Below are 21763 nucleotides of genomic sequence, written 5' to 3' on the forward strand. Positions count from 1 at the left end.
TAAATGTTCCTCCATCACACACCTCAAATAATCAATGGGCACATATGGCTAGTGGCTACCAAATTATCTGGCATAGACAGAACATTTTGATCACTGCAGAACATTTAAAACTCCACTCTGGGTTCTGGGGGTATCGATGGAAATAAGAAATGTCATAGGCTTGTATATTTTGGAAATGAATCCTTTGTCAGTTGTGTCATTTGCTACTATTTTCTCCCATTCTGAGGGTTGTCTTTTCACCTTGTTTTTTAATGACGTTCAGCCCAAAAAGATAAACTCAGATAGTGAAGCAGGGTAGAAGAAAAACACATTTCTTGATTAGGGGGGCTCAATATACACAAGCGTTCTAGGCACCAGCCCATGAGAGACATCAATAGTCTTCTCTCCACATACCACAAGCCACTTGCAAAAACACTGTGATAAGATATGTCAACATCAGTAATTTAAGTGACATTTTTGCTAGCACAAATGAGCACTTCTTAACCAGATCCTGGTAGTCTGTGCATAAGGCAGAAATCTATAGGGATATACAATTTGTTAAAGGCTTGCCAAGCAGTTGGGAAGTTTTATTTCTTCACACGAAGGCAACACTTGCCTCCAGCACCACAAGTACCTGTGACAGGCAACACAAGCTTGTGAATGGGAGGTGCGACACCAAATGACTTGTTACACTGTCCAAAGTTTCATTCTGAATCAATCGCTCATTAAGGGTGGCCCTCAACAACCTGTTCTGTCAACAGGGGACTCTAGTGAGTTAGTTACAACCCCTGTACAAATGTCAAACTCATAAACCAAACAGTATCTGCAGCTCTTACCGCAATCACTGGGCGCCTGCAGCATTTTCAAAAGAATACAGCATTCGCCCCCTTTAACATAACCGTATTGTCCTTGAGATCAATTTCATGTTTCCCTCAAAAGGAGCCCTTATGAAGTTTTCATCTACCCAGGTACATATGCCTCATTTGAACTTCTGAACCCTTTTGGGGGTGTGGGGGGAAAGGCGCCCTGCCTAGAAGATGAGCACAACTGTAAGTTCATGGCCTCCAAACCCAAGTGGGTGTTAGTGCTTCCAGAGCACCCTCCGCTTCCTAGTCGGCGGTCTGTCATTATTCGTGAACCAGTCATTTCAATACTTAGTCAGTTTCTTTAGATCTCTGACCCTTCCACCTTTCCTCCCTGAGCAGATGGTCTTGTCTGGGACTTCAGAGGGTAATTGAAGCCATTAGACCAGCATTTAACTTCCTGCCGCCAAAGCTACACGTTTACCTGCAAGGCAGACATCTTATTCTGTTTCTTGTTTGTTGCAATGAAGAGGCGTGTCCTGGCTAGCTGCCTCCTGCTCTGTAACCTTCTACCAGAGCCTTCCTTACACGCCGCTTCTACTGGCTCCTTCCCAGCGGTATTTGAAGTGGTCAAATCTCTTCCATTCACTCTCAATCAACCCTTCTTCCCTATAGGTCTCTCTTTCTCTCCGCATCCTTAGAGCCAAATATCTCAAGGCTTATCTAAAGCTGCCCTCTCCATGTCCCCCTCTCTCCTCAACTTGCATGCTGGATCCCACTTCCACCATGAGATTGAAATCATCATCATCAAGATTACTAACAACTATTTTGCTGCTGAATCAGTAGGCACTTTTTAGGCATTATCTCCCTTAACCTCTGTGAGGCATTTGGGTTTATCAGTCCTTGGCTTTTTGCTTAGTCTCCCATCCAAGTGCTAACCAGGCCTCCTGCTTAGCTTCCGAGATCAGACGAGATTGGGCGCATTCAGGGTGGGGTGGCTGTAGACTTACTCAGTCTCAAATGGTATTTTCCCCTGGCTTCCATGAGAGCATACACAGCTGGTCTTTCTCCCATGTTTCTGGCTAATCACTATCAATCTCTCTCATTGTAAAGAATCACACAGAGAACTTACCATTTTAACCATTTAAGTCAGCAATACATTCACACTGCTGTGCAACCATCATCAGCATCCTTCTCTAGAATTCTTCTCATCTCACAGAATCAGAATGCTATATCCATTAAACAATAACTTTCGAAAAACAAATATAGTAATATCATTTATATGTGGAATCTAGAAAAATTATGCAGATGAACTTATTCACAAAGCAGAAAGATACACAGATGTAGAGAAAAAACTTACGGGTGCCAAAGAGGAAAGAGCAGGTGGAATGAATTGGGACATTGTGATTGAAAAATATGCTCTACTATGTATAAAATAGAAAACTAATAAGAACCTACTGGATAGCACAGGGAACTCTACTTAATGCTCTGTGGTGACCGAAATAGGAAGGAAATCTAAAAAAGAGGGATATATATATACGTGTTGCTGTTGTTTAGTTACTTAGTTGTGTTCAACTCTTTTGCGACCCCATGAACCTGCCAGGCTCCTCTATCCATGGGATTCCCAGGCAAGAATACTGGAGTGGGTTGCCATGCCCCCCAAGATCCAGGGGATCTTCCCAACCCGGGGACTGAACTCACATCTACCACACTGGCAGGTGGAGTCTTTACCACTGAGTACCAGGGAAGCCCATATATATGTACACCTGATTCACTTTTCTGTCCAGCAGAAACTAGCACAACATTGTAAAGTGACTATACTCCAACAAAAATTCAAAAACCAAAAAAACAGTAACTCTCAGTTTCTCCCCCTCCCCAGATCTTGACGAGCACGATGCTTGTTTCTGCTTTATGAATTTGGCTGCTCCAGGTATCTCACGTAAGTGGAATTGTATTCTCATGTAAGTGGAGCTTTTCTTTGACAGATATTTCACTTAACATCCTCAAGGTTCATCTATGCTGTAGCATGTAATAGAATTACCTTCCTTATTTAAGGCTGAATAATATTCCATTGTATGTATATACCATATTTTGTTTATCCATTCATCTGTTGATGGGCACTTTGGGTGCCTTTGGGTATTGTGAATACTACTACTATAAACATGAATGTACTCTTTTTTTTTTCCCTTAAGCTACTTCTTAAATATTGGTGATCTTCAAGGTTGTATCCTCCTTGGGCAGTTTTACCCGTATTCATGGCTTATTGTTTACATGCTAGTGACTCCCAAAACTACCGTGGTTCAATTTTTCTGTTTGGGGATTCATATCCCTAATAGGAACATATATCCTCCTGGATGACTACCTTTTACTTTGGCATCCCTGAAGGGGGTCCCCAAAGACCAATTTGCGCTGCCGCAGAAGATGCTGCTCCATTAATCCCCTCTTGATACACCTTGTATTCCCTACAGCCCTTACCTGACTTTTTCTTCTCAACACTGAAATAGGGTTACCACATGACAAGCACTCAATAGATGTGCTGAATGAATGAATTAGACCTTGACCTCTCACTTACCCAACCCTGTCTATTTTGCTTTCTAAACTGTGCTCAAGGTTCTCTCTACCCTCTTCATGCTAAGTCGCTTCAGTGGTGTCTGATTCTAACTTCCAGGCTCCTCTGTCCATGGGGATTCTCCAGGCAAGAATACTGGAGTGGGTTGCCATGCCCTCTGCCAGGGGATCTTCTTGACCTGGGGATCGAACCCACGGCTCTTATGTCTCCTGAATTGGCATGTGGGTTCTTTATCGCTAGAGCCACCTGGGAACCCCTGCTATCACCATCACCTAATCCAGATGCTCATCAACATCTTTCATTTTGTGTCTCTGCTTCTAATCTCATCCCCTCCTGATCACTTTCCATACAGAGTGACCATCCTTAGAATAAAACGATAGAAGTTTTTCTCCTCTACTTAAACACCTCAACCATCCCTTTGAAGATAAAACCCAGAGTTCATCATTGTTCTTCCAAGGCCCTTCCTGATCTGCTTGTCCATCCAGCCCTCCCTCTCTCACTGTCACTCTGATGCTGCAGCTCATTATTGAACTTCTTTCAATTTCGCTAATACACCATATGCTTCTCATATTTTCTTTCCAGGTCTTTGAAGATGCTACTCTTTCTGCCCAAACAATCCCTCGTTATCTGCAATATCCCTCTGATCAACACCTGCTAGCTTCTCCTTTTCCTTCAGGTCTTAGATAAGGTGTCACTGCCTCTTGGAAGTCTCATCCAACCTCTCTGTTCCAGTCGTGGCTTTGCTGTCACTGCTAGGAGGATCACAGGATGCCATGGGAGCCCCTACCATAGTACTCAGCACCCTGAAGAAGAAGCTGCCTGTTTTATTAGTGTTCCCTATGGTGAGCCATAGCTCCATCAGGGCTGAGACGCTTTCTTACCCAAACATACCCTCTGCACCTCGCACAGAGATGGGGCCATGGTAGAAGCTTAATATTTAACATGCAATCTTCCAAAAATAATTCAGCCTGGGACATTTCAAACATTCAGGAAAGCAGAAAAAATTATAAAATTTTTATAATAAAAGTTATAAAATTATAACAGCAATAACATACATCATACTCACAAGCTATATTTTGTAGTTAACATTTAGCCATCTTTTCTTCATCTAATCATCTTACTCTATTTGACAAATCATTTTAAAGCAAATCATAGAGAAAATGAATCAATTCTTAAATCTTACCAACATGTCCACAGACCATATAAAATAAACTACTGAAGAAGAGGATAAAGAAATAGGAATAGAAACCTTTAAACCTCTACCTAACTGCAGTTAAGTGAAATTCAGAAATGAGAATGTTAAGCTGTGCACCAGATACTTTTATAAATGTACTCTCACTCCATCGTTTAATTCTCATGAGCCTTACAAGGTCACCTCATTAATAAACAAAAGGAACTCTGTCAAGAACCTGTAGGAGGCAAGGAGAAAGAAAATAAACATTTGCTGAGCGCCCATGATGTATCCAACACTTACGTTATTGCCAGCTACTCTCACAACAAACTCAAGATGTAAAAACTCAGTGAGGTCAAGTTATTGGCCCAGAACCTAAGGGAGGAAAATGGCAGATGTAGGAATTTGTTCCAGGTTTCCCTCTCTTTCCACCACTATTCATTACTATTTAAATTACAATTTAAAATATATAAAATAAATTTTTTTTTTTTGCTGTGGTCCAAGATGACTAAAACACATATTATTGCTTCTATAGGCACAAGGAATTCCTAGGCTAACTTTTTAGTTCTTTCCAGCCCTGCGGTATAGTGGGCTTCCCAGGTGGCTCAGCGGTAAAGAATCTGCCTGCCCATACAGGAGACAGAGGCGACACGGGTTTGATTCCTGGGTCAGGAAGATCCCCTGGAGGAGGAAATAGCAACCTACTCCAGTATTCTTGCCTGGAAAATCCCATGGACAGAGGAGCCTGGCAGGCTACCATTTATGGGGTTGCAAAGAGTTGGATGTGACTGAGCATACACATACACAACCCCTTTGTGGTATAGATGAGGTAGAGAAAATTACAACAGTGAATATAGAACAAGCAGCACGTGAGATCAGAAGCCAGGGACCTGGTGGCCCTGGCTTTGTCACCAAATGTCTGACATTAGGCTAGTCACCCAACTCTCTTCACCCAACACCGTTCACCTGTCAAACTATTGAGCTGGATGATTACTGAGGTTCCTTCCAGCTGTCACAAAACAAAACGCCCAGGAAACTGTGCTTCTTAGTGCTTTGCCTCAGTCATCAGCTGGGAGGGCTGGGATGGAGGTCTTACTGATCCCAGTCCTAGGTTTTGTGCACTCATTGCATGTGCTCCCTGGGGCAATGAACAGTAAATGGAGGCCGCTGTTAACTGGAATGTTGGTCAGTACAGGCAGGATAACCTTCAGACTTCCAGAAGCATATCTCCCACTGATTCTAGCATGGTAACTGATGATGAAGACAGTGCCAGAAGAGGAGCCGGGGAAAAGCCCCTGCTCAAAGAAATCCCTAGTTTCATCCCTACCACCTTGTATCCTCTGCTAGATGAGCCATCCCACTGATCACACTTTTAAGTTTTTTTTTTGGTACAGAAAGTTTTATGTATTTATTTTTTTATTCATGTTTATTGAAGTATACTTGCTTTACAATGTTATGTTAGTTTCTGCTGTACAGCAAAGTGAATTGGCCAGATGCTTACATATATCCCCTCTCTTTTGGATTTCCCTCTCATTTAGGTCACCACAGAACACTGAGTAGAGTTCCCTGAGCTACACAGTGGGTTCTCCTTAGGTATCTATTTTCTATATATATATATATATATATGTATTTTATACACAGCATCAATAGTGTATATATGTCAATTCCATCTCCTAATTCATCCCACCCCTCCATGCCCCCTGAGCATACAACTTTCTTTTTAAAGGCTGTCTACCCTACTAGAGAATAAACTTTAAGAGCTCTGGCTTTTCCCCTTTATATTCCTAGCTTGTAGTAGGGGACTTGGCATGTACTTGGCAATCAAGACATGCTTACGGAATGAAGGGCAAATCTTACCACCTCCAAGCATCCCAATGCAACTTATGTTCAAAGTTCAGCTCAGACACCATCTCTACCTCCCCTCATCCCTTCCAAATGTCCATCGTATTGTCACTGTGTTTCTTCCATGATGTGTCTCATCTTCTAAATTTTATTACAGTTATTTATGTGTGTATCTTAACTCCCTAATAAGATCAAATTCACACAGAAGCTATCCTCTTCCCACCATTAAAACCCTATAATACACAGTTCATACTTGCTGTTCTTCAGTTGCCTAGTTATGTCTGACTCTTAGCGACCCCATGAACTGCTGCATGCCAGGCCTCCCTGTCCCTCACCATCTCCTGGAGTTTGCCTAAGTTCACGTCCATTGTGTCAGTGATGCCATCCAGCTGCCTTCAGTTTTTCCCAGTGATAGTTCATAGTAGGTGCTCAAGAAATATTTGTGTAAGTAGAATGTCATATATATACATACAAACATACATTCACATACACAAAGTAACTGTCCCAGTTCTTTAAATATAGAAGACATTAATTACTATTGAATTAAGTACTATTTCTTATAAAGTTGTTGTGAGGCTAATACCCTCAAATTGCAAACACTTGTAGAATACTCCAAACCTTTTAAGAAAAGATATGGTAAACTAGACTAAAAGTTATAAAACTGGTCACATCCTTGGATAATATTACTTCTTGGATATTGTCCTAAGGAAAAAAACAAACCAAACCAACCAAAACAATAACAAAATGTACAAAAAAAGTTAGTATAGCATTTTTTAGTGAAAAATTAGCAACTATTATGGGACAATGATGTAATATAATACTATTTTGTCCTAATGACCTTTCTGATTATTCATGAAAGATTCTTGTGACTAATGCTAAATAAAACACAGAGTTCACATGCACTGTTACCCACTCTAGAAAAACAGAAATACTTATGGGAATAGCAAATATGCACAAAAAAGAAAAATAATTATTTTAAAATGGTGTTGGTAGATATATTTTTTCCTCAAAGTTTCCTTTAAATTTATTGTTTTTATAATTTAAAAATTTGGTAGAGTCAACATTAACCTTTCTCTAACGTGGCTATATTTCCCTTAGACAGCTATGTAGTGAGGGTCAAAGTGGCAAGCCACTCCAGTATTATTGCCTGGAGAATTCCATGCACAGGGGAGCCTGGCAGGCTACAGTCCATGGCGTCTCAAAGACTAGAACACGACTGAGCAGCATCATCAAAGCAACATTAAAATGTCTGCTAATAGCTATCACTCCAATATTTAACTCTAGCACTCAAGTGGTACTGAGTAAGGATGCTATTCTGTGTCATGAATACAAAGCATAGGCATGGTGTGCAGACACAGAAACAAATTTGGATGAGAAGCAAGAAATTAGACCCAGCAAGGGAATCTCAGGAACCACACAAATAAGGATGAGATCACTCACTCAAGGAAACTATTCATACTGGTTTCTGAGGGGTTAAATGAGGAAGCTGCCCCCCAGCAGGGGTATGAAGAGAAGGGAGAGGAGTGAAGGATTGCTGTCTTCTTGAATCGCCACCATCTCCTGTCCTGTGACCATGTATTATCTCACATTAAAGCTGTAAACCTGCCAGTCTAATGCCACTGGCTGCCTGTATTTGCCAATAAAGTTTTATTGGAACCCAACCAGGTCCATTCACTTACATTCATTATGTTTTCATTCTACAAGTTGAATACTTGTGACAGAGACTGTATGATCGACCCACAAAGCAGGAAAGTATTTACAGTGTAGCTCTTTACAGGAAAAGAATTTGTTATATAAGCTATATAAGGAGATTCATACACAGATGCCCAGTTTAGGGTCATTTTTTTCTATTTTTTTTTTCTTCAAACATGCCAGCTTAGAAGATAAATTATATGATTACCTTATTAACCAAGCAGAATTTTGAGGGTGAAAGTGAGTGCTAAGTGGATACTATTCCAGGACAACAGAAGTTACCTAGGACAGTCTTGGACATCAGATCTATGGGCACCCTCCTGGGGCATATGTGTATGTGTGTGCTTAGACGACTGAAGCGAATTAGCAGCAGCAGCAGCAGTGCTTAGTTGCTTAGTCATCTTTGACTCTTTTGTGACACTTTGGACTATAGCCTGCCAGGTTCCTCTGTCTATGGGATTTTCCTGGCAAAATACTGGTGTAGGTTGACATTTTCCTCCTCCATGGAACCTTCCTGATGCAGGGGTTGAACCCGAGTCTCCATGCCTCCTGCATTGCAGGTGGATTCTTTACCCACTGAGCCAAGAGCAGGTTTCAAAGGGTATTCAATGCTTGTCCAGAGACTACTTTTCTTTTTTTTTGAATGAAGTATAGCCAGACCACCTTACCCGCCTCCTAAGAAATCTGTATGCAGGTCAAGAAACAACACTAGAACTGGACATGGAACAATGGACTGGTTCCAAGTTAGGAAAGGAGTACATCAAGGCTGTATACTGTCATCCTGCTTATTTAACTTATATGCAGAGTACATCATGCAAAATGCCAGGCTGGATAAAGCACAAGTTGGAATCGAGATTGCCAGGAGAAATATCAATAACCTCAGATATGCAGATGACACCACCCTTATGGAAGAAAGTGAAGAGGAACTGAAGAGCCTCATGATGAAAGTGAGAGAGGAGAGTGAAGAAGCTGGCTTAAAACTCAGCATTCATAAAACTAAGATCATGGCATTCCGTCCCATCACTTTATGGCAAATAGATGGGGAAACAGTGGAAACAGTGACAGAGTTTATTTTTGGGGGCTCCAAAACCACTGCAGATGGTGACTGCAGCCATGAAGTTCAAAGATGCTTGCTCCTTGGAAGAAAAGCTATGACCAACCTAGACAGCATATTAAAAAGCATAGACATTTACTTTGGCAACAAGGGTCCATCTAGTCAAAGCTATTGTTTTTCCAGTAGTCATGTATGGATGTGAGAGTTGGACCATAAAGAAAGCTGAGTGCTGAAGAATTGATGCTTTTGAACTGTGGTGTTGGAGAAGACTCGAGAGTCCCTTGGACTGCAAGGAGATCCAACCAGTCCATCCTAAAGAAGATGAGTACTGAATATTCATTGGAGGGACTGATGCTGAAGCTGAAACTCCAATACTTTGGCCAACTGATGGGAAGAACTGATTCCTTGGACATGACCCTGATGGTGGGAAAGATTGAAGGCAGGTGGAGAAGGGGATGACAGAGAATGAGATGGTTGGCATCACCAATTCAATGGACATGAGTTTGAGCAAGCTCTGGGAGCTGGTGATGGACAGGGAAGCCTGGTGAGCTGCAGTCCATGGGGTCGCAAAGAGTCAGGCCCGACTGAGAGACTGAACTGAACTGATAGTTGATTTATAATGCTATACAGCAAAGTGATCCAGTTTTCTGCCTATCTATACATTCTTTTTTTAAAAAATATTCTTTTCTATTATGGCTTATCATAGGATATTGAATACACTCCCTTGTGCTATATAGTAGGAGCTTGTTTATTCACTCTGTATAATAGCTTACATCTGCTAACCCCAACCTCTCATTCCCATCCTCCTCAACCGCCTCCTCCTTGGCATCCACCAGTCTGTTCTCTATATCCATGAGCCTGTTTCCATTTCACAGATAGGTTCATTTGCCTATTTTAGATTCCACATATAAGTGGTATCATATAGTATATATCTTTCTCTTTATGACTTATTTCACTTAGTATGGTAATCTCTCGTTGCATCCATGTTACTGCAAATGGCATTATTTCATTCTTTTCATGGCTGAGTATTATTTCATTGTATACCCCATCATCTTTATCCATTCCTCTGCTGATGGTCACTTAGGTTGCTTCCACATCTTGCCTATTGTCAACAGTGCTGCTATGAACATAGGGGTGCATTATCTTTTCGAATTATAGTTTTGTCTGGATATATGCCAGAAATGGAATTGCTGGATCATATGGTAATTCTATTTTTAGTTTTCTGAGGAAACTTCATCCTCTTTTTTATAGTGTAGCCGCTTACATTCCCACCAACAGTGTAGAAGGGTTGTGTTAGGGGCTGCTTTTACGTGCATACAGAAAGCTCAGGCGGCTCCTCTTAGTGGTTCTTCTATTTCCATTGCTCTCAGGTGCCTTTCTACTTCCTTTCCTCTGTCTCAGCTCTGTCTTAGGTTCAGCTCTGGTTCTTAAAGAGCCTAGCTGTTTGGGCACTACTCAGGGTACACACAGCATCTCTACTTCCATTAGAGTAAATGGGGCACATTTACTCATCCTATTTAAATAAACTTTGATCATTTCAAATCATTGCAAATAAGAATTTTGTATCCATAAATTTCACTTGGTTCAATAGCTAGGCAACTCCTTAAAATTTTACTCTTAAGAATTTTCAGTTTCTTTTATCAAGTAATTTATTTAAAAATGACCATCAACCATAGCGTTTTATCCCAAAGAGATCCCAAGACAAACACAGTATATGACCCACTGATTTGAGCTTTTAATACTCACCAATACTGTTTGGAAAATTATTGAACAATGAAGTTTCTAATTTATCCTTTCAGAATGATACAAAATAAAACAACACATACTCCACCCCTCCCACCCCCAAACACACACATCTATCCCTCACCCTCTGTAAAAGTTTCAATGCTATGGGCGAAAAAATAAAACCAAAGATCTTTAGAGCACCCCGAATGAAGTCTAGAATGTTACACTGGGTGAGACTATTCCCTGTGCGAACAAAAATAGCTCACAGCTTTGAAATCTCTCAGGATGGCTTTCCAAATATTGCCATCTGGTGGAATTTCAGTTAATTGTTCCTTTGTTCTAGTGAGCTCTCGGAATATTAGATAGAGCACCAGAGGGAAATAACAGGTCAAATGATTACATCTCAACCACAAATCCCAAACTGAAAAAAACACGACGCTTTCTGAGCTTTCATCTCCTTTAAGACGTCCATCTCTATTTTAAAGTCAGTGGAGCAGTGGCCTGGATTTTTAACAAATAATCCCTTCTTCATAATCAGAAATATCCTGAGGTATCTTGGTATTTTCTCACTTCACTTCTCACCAGGAAAATCTCCAAAATTAAACTTTAACTGGCTTGAGCATTTTTAGAGGAATTGCTGATAACAGCTAATTAGCTCTTGATACACATGGGAAATGGAATGTTGTTTGAAAAATAATGTTTGAGTGGAGCATGTTTACTGGAATACTCGCTTTAACTGTATAATGGAATTTCGAAAGTAAATTTGTTACAAAGGCATCAATAATATGCACTCCAATTTAATCTGTAAACAGGAAGTCACGCAACATAATTTATGTTGACACCTTACCTTGAGCATCCAGGCTCTCTCCCTGGCTGTCGAGATGAAATGTTCCTCTGAGAAACGGGATACTGGCATAGAACAAATGAAAAAAAAAACACAGAAAAAAGCATTTAATGTGATGAAAACATAGGAGCAGAGAGTTATAATTTAGTTCACTGGGTGGTGGCCAGCAATGGAAGAGAAAATCAAAAAGTGCACAAAATATCCACATTCAATTGATTATATCATATGAGAGAAAGTCAGCCAAACACTAGGTTTCTCAGCTACATTATTATACCAATCCTTGGGTTGATCGATTATAGTTTGAGAGTATTTATATAATAACAGTCCTATAAAGGGAATTTTTTTTACCTTCCCCCACCCTTATAGCCTGGTGTGATGGGAATCATGTGTTAGCATATAATCTGAGGAACCAGGGCCCCCAGTGAGGATCAAATGCCAATATCAATTAAAGTACTGACTTTCCCAAAGTTGGGTTAATTTGCAGATTTTATATCTAGTATCAACACAGGCTTATTCACCTAGTTAAAAGATGTGCTTAATTTTAACAGGATAAGCATTATAAACAATGCCAGGATCAAACTTGTATATATATATACACACACACACATATATATACACACCACCAAGGAATTACTTTCTTTTATATGAATTTGCTGTTTATATTCAAATCATGTTTTGACTAAACGATAAATTGATGAAAGATAGATCCGATTCCAGAGGCTGAGAAAGGCTTGTGAGCTCTGGGTTTTGGGGATCCCAGGTGGGGGTGATGGGAACTGGGGAGGCTGCTTGTGGCTGAAGCAGATGCTACTAAAAAGGACCTGAGATGCAGATGTGTGGGAGCTGCAGGGGTCTTCCCTCTACCCCCAATTAGAAATTATCCCTCTCCACCTGCCACCTAAGCCTTCGCCCCGCACATTGCTTGTCTATGTTTTCTGTATGTGGCCATTTCGGAAAAGCCTTTGGTGCTTGTTTAGTTTAAAATCAACTGTACAAAAATAAAATATTTGTGACAGATCCAACACAATGTGATTAATCCCAGACACAGTTCTGCAGATGTCCCTGGGAGAAAGATTTTAAGCAAGAGAAAAGAGGGACTTCCCTGGTGGTCCCGTGGTTGGGCATGTGCCTGCCAATGCAAGGGGCATGGGTTCGATCCCTGGTCCAGGAAGATTCCACATGCCGCAGGGCAACTAAGCCTGGGCACCACAACTACTGAGCCCATGAGCCACAACTACTGAAGCCTGTGCACCTTAGAGCCTGAGCTCTACAACAAGAGAAGCCACCATCCTGAGAAGCCCGCACACTGAAATTAGAGAGTAGCCCACGCTCACTGTAACTAGAGAGAGTCTGTCTGTAGCAATGGAGACCCAGCAGAGCCAAAAACAAATAATCGATCTTTTTTTTAAAAAAAGAAAGAGAGGCATTTGGCATTTTACATTTTTTTTTTTTAATAAGGGAAAGAGGAGATGGTGAAAAGGGAAAAAAAAATGCAAACAAAATGGTAGGCGCTGAGATGACAAGCAATGGCAACAGCTGAATTTTCAGTGTTATACCATTCAATAAGAGAGTTCAACAGTCATTTATATAATTTGGCTTGTATAAAAATCAGAAAATTTAATGTGAATGGTTTCAAGAACTGACCTCAGGTAAGCTAATTTTTCTCCCCTTAATAGAAATTCCTCACATACTTCATAGAATTTAATTTTATGAGTGTTTCCTATCTTTCCCATAATTTAACAAGAGTTAATAAAACTAAAAAAGTCTGGTTTAAAAAAATCTGTTCCCATCCACATCAGTTCCTTTTCCTAAGTCCTCCTATCTTTGAGATATTTTAACTGAATCAGAAAAAAATTTTCAGTTGCCGTCTTTATTTAGCTAGTACCAGTAGCTATGTTACTAGGCAAAATGCTGGCTACGAAGCTAGGAAGCAAGAGTGGAAGAGTCTTAGTTTTTCTGTAAACCAGATAATTAGCCCTTAGAAAAGTCAAGGTCAGCTGTACACAATTGGCCTTTTTCTGTTCAGACTACAACAGCCCATTGCGAATTTTTCAACAGCTGCAATGGATCAGTTTGGGGAAGAATGAGACCATTTATTGAATACCCCTGCACAAGTCATTTGACAAATCTATCTTATTAAAATGAAAAGACTGAGGCTAGGAGCAGCGGAGCAGTCTCTCAGTATGACGCAACTAGAGTAACAAGTCCTAATTGAGTCTAACAGACTCTGCTGTTAAGTCCACATGGCATCATTGTAAAAGCCAGGCCTTCGCCATTGATTCAGAACTCCTGGAGAGTGCTGGGTACAATCCTGGGATATAGGAGATGCTCAGTAAGGTATGGCCTTGTGAGGGTGGAGAGCTAGGTGGGCGTGGCTGGTCAGCTGAACGTTTTTTCTCTGGGCTGTCTGGCGCATGTAGACAAGTTATTGCCTATCAATTTCACACTTTTTAAAAAGATGATCTCAAAATAGATCACTGTGTAAATGTGAAATGCAGAACTATCAAACTTTCGGACAAACTCTAAAATAAGAGAAAAGCTTTGGGATCTAGGGCCTGATGAAGAGTTTCATGTTTTTGACAACAGAAAACAATCCACACAAGGGAAAACTGACAAATCGGACTTCACCAAAATTGAGAACTGTTGTTCATGTGAAGCAGATACAAATATAAGGTATAAACTAGGAGAACATATTTGCAGACCACACATCTGACAGAGGACATGTATCTAGAATAAGAACTCTCAAAACTCAGAAAATAATTAGGAAAAAGGCAAAAGACACTGACAAGACATTTCACTGAGGAGGATATACAGATGAGCACATGAGATGATGGTCAACATTATTAGCCAGTAGGTTAGTGAAAAAAATAAAACTGTAATAGGATATCACTAGACACTTATCAGAATGACCAGAATAAGAAATAGTAACAATCTGAAATTCTGATAGTGTTCATGGGATTCTCAAGGCAAGAAAACTGAAGTGGTTTGCCTTTGACTTCAATCTTTCCCAGATTGAAAGCAGGTAAAGATTGAAGGCAGGAGGAGAAGGGGACAGCAGAGGATGAGACAGTTGGATGGCATCACTGACTCGACAGACATGAATTTGGGCAAGCTCCAGGAGTTGGTGATGGACAGGGAAGCCTGGTGTGCTGCAGTCCACGGGGTCGCAAAGAGTCGGACACGACTGAGCGACTTGAGCTGAATTGAACTTGCCTTGGACTTCAAGGAGATCAAACCAGTCAATCCTAAAGGAAATCAGTCCTGAATATTCATTAGAAGGACTGATGCTGAAGCTCCAATACATTGGCCACCTGATGTGAAGAACTGACTCACTGGAAAAGACCCTGATGCTGAGAAAGACTGAAGACAGGAGGAGAAGGGGACGACAGAGGATGAGATGGTTGGATGGCATCTCCAACTCAATGGACATGAGTTTGACCAGTAGTTGGTGATGGACAGGGAAACCTGGCGTGGTGCAGTACATGGAGTCACAAAGAGACACAAATGAGTGACTAAACTGACTGAAATTCCGATGAAGATGAGACGAAACTAGATCATTCATATATTGCCTGTGAAAATGTAAAATGGCTCAGCTACTCTAGAAAATATTTGACTGTCATAAGAAACAAAACCAAACCAAAAATGAAACATGCAGCTACCATACAATCCACCCAAGGTACTCTTGGCATTTTTCCAGGAAAGTTAAAACTTTTTATTAGTGGATTTATTCATGGTAGCCAAAATAAAGACAACCCAGATGTCCTTTGACAGGTTAACAGTTAAACAAACTGATATATCCATTCCATGGAGTACTACACATCAAGAAAAAAAAAAAGACTACTGCAAAACCTGGTTGGATCTACAGAGAATTATGCTGAGTGAAAGAAGTCAATCTATAAGTTTGATACTGGATGATTCCATTTATCTAACATTTTTAAAATTAGAAGACTACAAAAAGAGAGCACAGGTTAGCAGTTGCCAGGGGTTGAGGAGGAAGTGAGGGCTGGAGAGAAGAGGATATGTTTATAAAAGGGCAAAACTAGGTACCCTTGTGGGAACAGAAACTTTATGTACCTTAAACAGGTATCAATGTCCATAACCTGGTTGTAACCTTGTACACAGAGCTGCAAGATGTTACCACTGATGGGGAAACTGAGCAGATCTCTCTATATTGTTTCTAACAGCTACATGTTAATGTACAATTGTCTCAAAATAAAGTTTAACTTAAAAAAAATCAGGAGATTGGACAGCAACTAGAATTGAGCAAGATACCTCTTCTTCTTTTTTTTCCCCCACCTTTTCAAAGAACAAAAGCCCCGAGGCAGCAGGCCAGATGGGGTCAGGAATTTGCTCCATGTTGTGCAGATCCAAGAAAAATAATCTTCACCCACAGTTTTAGCATTGAGAACCCACTGCCAAGCATTCACTGTCCGATCTTGCCTGTCTTGGAATTTTCTCCGCTGTTATCTCCTCTTTCTCTTACATTTACCTTCCCAGCCAAAATGCTGACACAAATACACACACCGCAAACCAGAAATGACTTTTTAAAAATGTATTTTTAATTGGAGGATAATTGCTTTACAATGTGCTGATTTCTGCCGTACAACTACGTGAATCAACCATAAGTTTACATATGTCCCCTCCCTCCTGATCCTCCCTCCCACCCTCCACCCCAGTCCACCCCTCTAGGTTGTCACAGAGCACTGGGTTGAGCTCCCCGTGTTGGGAGGAATTGAGAGAGTAGCACTGAAACATCATACATTACTATATGTAAAATAGATAGCTAATGGGAAGTTGATGTATAAAACAAATGACGTCTAAATGGCAGTGTGATACACTCTGCATTTTCGAAATGATCTCTCATACTTTCAAGTTCATACTTTCCATAAAGTTCCAAAATTCCCACGTCTTATTTGCACAGGAATAGAATTTCATCCTTTGTGGTTTGTGGATGACAAGGCAGGTGTTCTGTATTCTAACCTGGGCCACACACTAAATAAGGGTCTAACTGTAATCACCCTCGGAGAAGGCAATGGCACCCCACTCCAGTACTTTTGCCTGGAAAATCCCATGGGTGGAGGAGCCTGGTGGGCTACAGTCCATGGGGTCGCTAAGAGTCAGACACCACTGAGCGACTTCACTTTTACTTTTCCCTTTCATGCACTGGAGAAGGAAATGGCAACCCACTCCAGTATTCTTGCCTGGAGAATCCCAGGGACGGCGGAGCCTGGTGGGCTGCCGTCTATGGGATCGCAAAGAGTCGGACACGACTGAAGCGACTTAGCAGCAGCAGCAGTAATCACCCTGGGCTTCCCAGGTGGCACCAGTGGTAAAGAGCATGCCTGCCTGCCAATACAGGAGACATAAGAGATGCAGGTTTGATCCCTGGGTTGGGAAGATCCCCTGGAGGTGGGCATGGCAACCCACTCCAGTATTCTTGCCTAGAGAATCCCATGGATAGAGGAGCCTGGCAGGCTACAGTCCACAGGGTCACAAACAGTAGGACACGACTGAAGCGACTTAGCACACACACATGTAACCACCCCACAAAGAGGAGCTGGTGGGCTTTCCCTTCACCTTAGGAGGGACACCTTGTTGACTCTTCTCATTTTGAGCATTAGTCAGCCACCCCAGAAATGAGTGGCCGTAAACCAGTTACTTTCTCCTGGCCTGTCTGTCGGATTTGTTTTACTTGAAAAGACCAAATGTCTTTGTTCGGAAGAGAGTCAAGACATGGTCAAACTCTTTCAACAAAGCACATTTTGTTTTCCCCCAACCTCTGGAAATTTCAAATCCTTTCTTTGAACAAACTCAGAATTCTGGCATCTCATGGGTGGGGCACAGCACAACTTCCATCCTTGTTCCAAATTCCCCCAAAACACTGCTTCCTTGTCTAGCCATAAAACCACAGATATATAAGCGATATGTCAGAATGAAAAAAGGGTTGTAAAAACATTGCCAATTGTGCCATATTGAAAGGAAGAGTTCTCTCTTTTTTTCAGTGCTATTGGGTTAACCAAAAGGTTCAAGTTTTTCATAAGATGTTATGGGAAAACCCCAGTGAACTTTTTGACTAACCCAATATACCTGTGGCTTCTCAGGCAGTGCTAGTGGTAAAGAACCTGCCTACCAATGCAGGAGACATAGAGATATGGGTTCGATCTCTGAGTAGGGAAAATCCCTGGAGAAGGGAATGGTTACCTATGCCAGTGGGGGCTTTCCTGGTGGCTCAGCAGTAAAGAACCCACCTGCTAACGCAGGGGACGTAAGTGACTCGGGTTCAAACCCTGGGTCAGGAAGATCCCTTGCAGGAGGGCATGGCAACCCACACCAATATTCTTGCCTGGAGAATCCCATGGACAGAGGAGCCTGGCGGGCTATAGTCCATAGAGTCGCAAAGAGTCAGACACGACTGAAGTGACTACATACACAATATATATCTAGCCACCGAGGTTTCTGCTCAAGGCAAAGTTAAAGCAGCCTCCTCCTACAGAGAGGCAGTTATTTCTGCCTCCCCAGCTGCACCCAGCTTTTTCGAGAAGAGAACCCTGCTGGGACCTGAACCTAGGTTTTCTTCCCATGACTTGACTCAGCTATCTCTGCATCTTCAGAACGAGCTGTATCCTGAATTCCAAATTCCCTGTAGCTGCTTGGAGACGCTGAATCACTCCAGTTGTAGATTACATTCTTTGGTGTGGGAGGCCCATCACTTTCTAGGAATCAAGCAGTTTGTAAGCATGAGCGAAAGGTCACAGATCCTCAGAGCCCTCTTGATGTCAGCCTTCCTGAGCGCCATGTCTCCACTGAGCACTGACTCAGTTAGTGGCCTTGGGTTGGGCTCAGGCCCTCCCAGGGCACCAGAGGGAAGCCCAGAGACTGTCCAGTTCAGCTCTCTCGGGGGACCAGAGGCATGACTGCCAGGAAGCAGAGAGCTGAGCTCGCACCAGGGAAACCAAACCCAAATGAGGTTATCTGGCAAGAAAGGGCCAAATTACACTGAATTTTTGGTATTGAGTATGGTACAATGCATTCTTCTCCTTAAGAAAAGCAGACCGCAAATATCCCATATTGCACATTAAAAGGCTTTTGAAAAATTGTAGCTGGTTGATAAAGAGATTTGAGTGGGGGAGATTAAGCGTGGTAATAATGCTATAAACTTCTTATGGTCGTGTGATCTGGGCTTCTGTAAAAATAAGATAATCCGAAGCAACCATTTTATAATTAAATAAAAAATTCAGTTCTTTTCATACAAACTGAGGCTAACCCCTCTTCTAGAATCCTCTTTTATCCATCTGCTACTAGCCATAGAAGTAGACAGATTGACCTTTTTATTCTAGAATATTCATGTGCCAATATATAAAAGGGGGCTTCCCTTGTAGCTCAGTCTGTAAAGAATCTGCCTGTAATGCAGGAGACTTGGGTTTAATTCCTGGGTTGGGAAGAGCCCCTGGAGGAAGGATAGGCTACCCACTCCCGTATTCTTGCCTGGGAAATTCCATGGACAGAGGAGCCTTGTGGGCTACAGTCCAAGGGGTCACAAGAGTTGGATATGACTTAGTGACTAAACCACTAACAAGAAATCTGTAAAAATAATGAGACAAACTAAGTATGAGAAATACCACATTTGCTGTATTTCTGTGAAATATTCTTGATCATTATTTTTCACTCATCCTTTTATCCATTTTAAATAGAGGGGTTGGAATAGAACAGCTTCTTTGCTCATAAGTGTGATTGATAAGGAAATGTAGCAGAATATTTACAAAGCAGAAAAGCAGCATGGAAAACTGTGTCAGGTTCACTTCCAGTCCAGGGTTCAAGTTTATTGGTCAGGTCATAGTGGAAACTAGAATCCTGCTTTACATGTATCTTATCTATAGCTTGTCATTCCTTCAACCACCCAAAGAAGGAACCCAGTAACATATTAACTGTGTAAGAAAGATAATGTGAAATCTAAGACTTTGGGAATAGCAAGAGGGTCGCTACGATCTCTCTCAAAAGATGAATTACCATTGTCCAACTTGCGCTGTGTGGAAATCTTTTCAGACTCTGACATTTCCATCAGAGTCTGTTAGAAGCGTTGGTAAGTGGACAGAACTTTTTAAAATGTGCAGGTATGGACAGGGAGGTCTGGCATGCTGCAGTCCACGGGGTCGCAAAGAGTTGGACACGACTGAGTAACTGAACTGAACCAGCTAGTAGATTAAGCACCTTATAAGCATTATCTTCAGTTTTACAATGATCCAGTTTTGTTATCCCCCCTCCCATTTTACAAGTGAGAAAACAGACACTTACTAACACTGTTACTCTGAGCCACACAGTTAATAAGGGAGGTAGGATTTGAATGTAGTTCTCTTTGACTCCAAACCCCATGCTTACTTCTTCTTAAATCACCGCACTGCTTTTGATGTAGGAGGAATATTTCTGAAAGAAGTGGGGAAAATAAACTAGATTTCTGAAAAAAAAAAAAAAAAAAGTGCAGGTATGTTTGTATGGCCTTTGCCTGTAAGTTTTTTGTTGGAGTCATGTGGACCCTAGAACGTGATGTGACACCAACCAACACTGCTTGTGGGGTTTGATTTACCAAGGAATCTAACTTACAAAAAGTTCCAGGGTTGTATTAGTAAAGAGATTCCTTGATGGAGAAATTCATACTGAATTCCACTCACCTGGAAAATAATCTAGTGAAATTCTAGAGAAGAAGCTAATTTTCTTCATAATTGTTTTTTTCCCCTAATCAATCTATTATAGGAAATAAATCCAGGTAAAATATCCAGCTTGAAAATGTTTACCACACAGTTCCAGGATCATCCATGGATACCAAAAATCCACAGGTGCTCAAGTCCCTTATATAAAATGGCACAGCCAGCCTTCTGTATCATAGAGTTCTGCTTCCAAGGATCCAACGACCTGCGGAATGAATTTGATCTAGAGAACCATTCCTTAAGAGTCTTTTCTTTCCATAATTATATGTGTCTACAGCTCTTAATTTTGCAATATTCTTTCACCTATGACATCACACCTAGATCTTGAAATCATAGTTCTCTTACAACTAGAGGTTCTCTCTGCTTGCCTTTTGGCTAGCTGCTTTTCTCTCCTTTATATCTTCTCTGGTACTCCCACATGGTACTGAGTCAGAGCCAAACTTCTAATTCAGAGTTTTTTCATTGTCACTTCCCTTCCTCACCACCTGTCCACAGGGAGCTTTTAAAGATGTTTTCTACCCCCAAGAAACTAAATACTTATTGTTGTTGTTCAGTCCCTAGGTCATGTTTGATTCTTCACAACTCCATGGACTGCAGCACATAAGGCTTCCCTGTCCTTCACTGTCTCCCAGAGTTTGCTCAGACTCATGTCCATTGAGTCGATGATGCCATCCAACCATCTCATCCTCTGTCACCCCCTTCTCCTGACTTCAATCTTTCCCAGGATCAGGGTCTTTTCCAATGAGTCGGCTCTTTGCATCAGGTGGCCAAAATATTGCAGCTTTAGCATCGGTCCTTCCGATGAATACTCAGGGTTGTTTTCCTTTAGGATTGACTGGTTTGAGCTCCTTTTAGTCCAAGGGACTCTCAAGAGTCTTCTATAGCACCACAATTCAAAAGCATCAGTTCCTTGGCACTCAGTCTTCTTTATGGTCCAGCTCTCACAACCGTACATGACTACTAGAAAAACCATAGCTTTGACTATACGGACCTTCATCAGTGAAATGATGTCAAATGAAATACTAAGGAACAGGATTTTGTTAGGGTTGTGTTTTGGAGGGCCACAGACTATTCTAACATCCAGTTTTCATCATGTTGACATGGCACACTCTAATTCAATTGAGGAAACATTCATTATGGAGTATCTCCTAGGTACCAGGGCTGTGCTGAGTGGTAGGGATACTCTGTCAGTTACAAAAACTTTTTTTTTTTTTTTCTAGAACTTGAGGGAAAAAAAGAGGATCATTGATCCCATTCTCCAGGTGAAGAAACTGAGGCTTAGGAGCTTGTGTGTTATAGGCTCCTGTGCTAACACACAGGTAGCAAAGGACAGAGCTGGTATCCAAACTCTGGTCTCCTGATTCTGAATTGCATGCTTTCCT

General features: G+C 41.4%; 1 protein-coding gene across 8 annotated transcripts in view; it reads right to left on the reverse strand.

The window, feature by feature from the left end:
• The window catches only part of MAPRE2 (microtubule associated protein RP/EB family member 2), a 208534-nt gene that overhangs the window by 131110 nt on the left and 55661 nt on the right, over positions 1–21763 (reverse strand). For 4 of the 8 annotated variants that reach the window (XM_081562457.1, XM_081562456.1, XM_081562460.1 and 1 more), the window contains 2 exons: positions 11683–11744; positions 4826–4897 (listed from right to left, as the gene is read on the reverse strand). Coding sequence is in view for 1 of the 8 variants with exons in the window: in XM_081562452.1 (XP_081418578.1) it covers positions 11683–11744 (62 nt within the window). In the remaining 7 variants the exon portion in view is untranslated. The remainder of the gene's footprint in view (positions 1–4825; positions 4898–11682; positions 11745–21763) is intronic. The other 4 variants (XM_081562455.1, XM_081562453.1, XM_081562452.1 and 1 more) reach the window with 1 other exon arrangement.

The sequence above is a fragment of the Giraffa tippelskirchi genome, chromosome 14, assembly GCF_054371585.1.
Source record: "Giraffa tippelskirchi isolate mGirTip1 chromosome 14, T2T-mGirTip1v1.2.pri, whole genome shotgun sequence".
Classification (NCBI taxonomy): domain Eukaryota; kingdom Metazoa; phylum Chordata; class Mammalia; order Artiodactyla; family Giraffidae; genus Giraffa; species Giraffa tippelskirchi.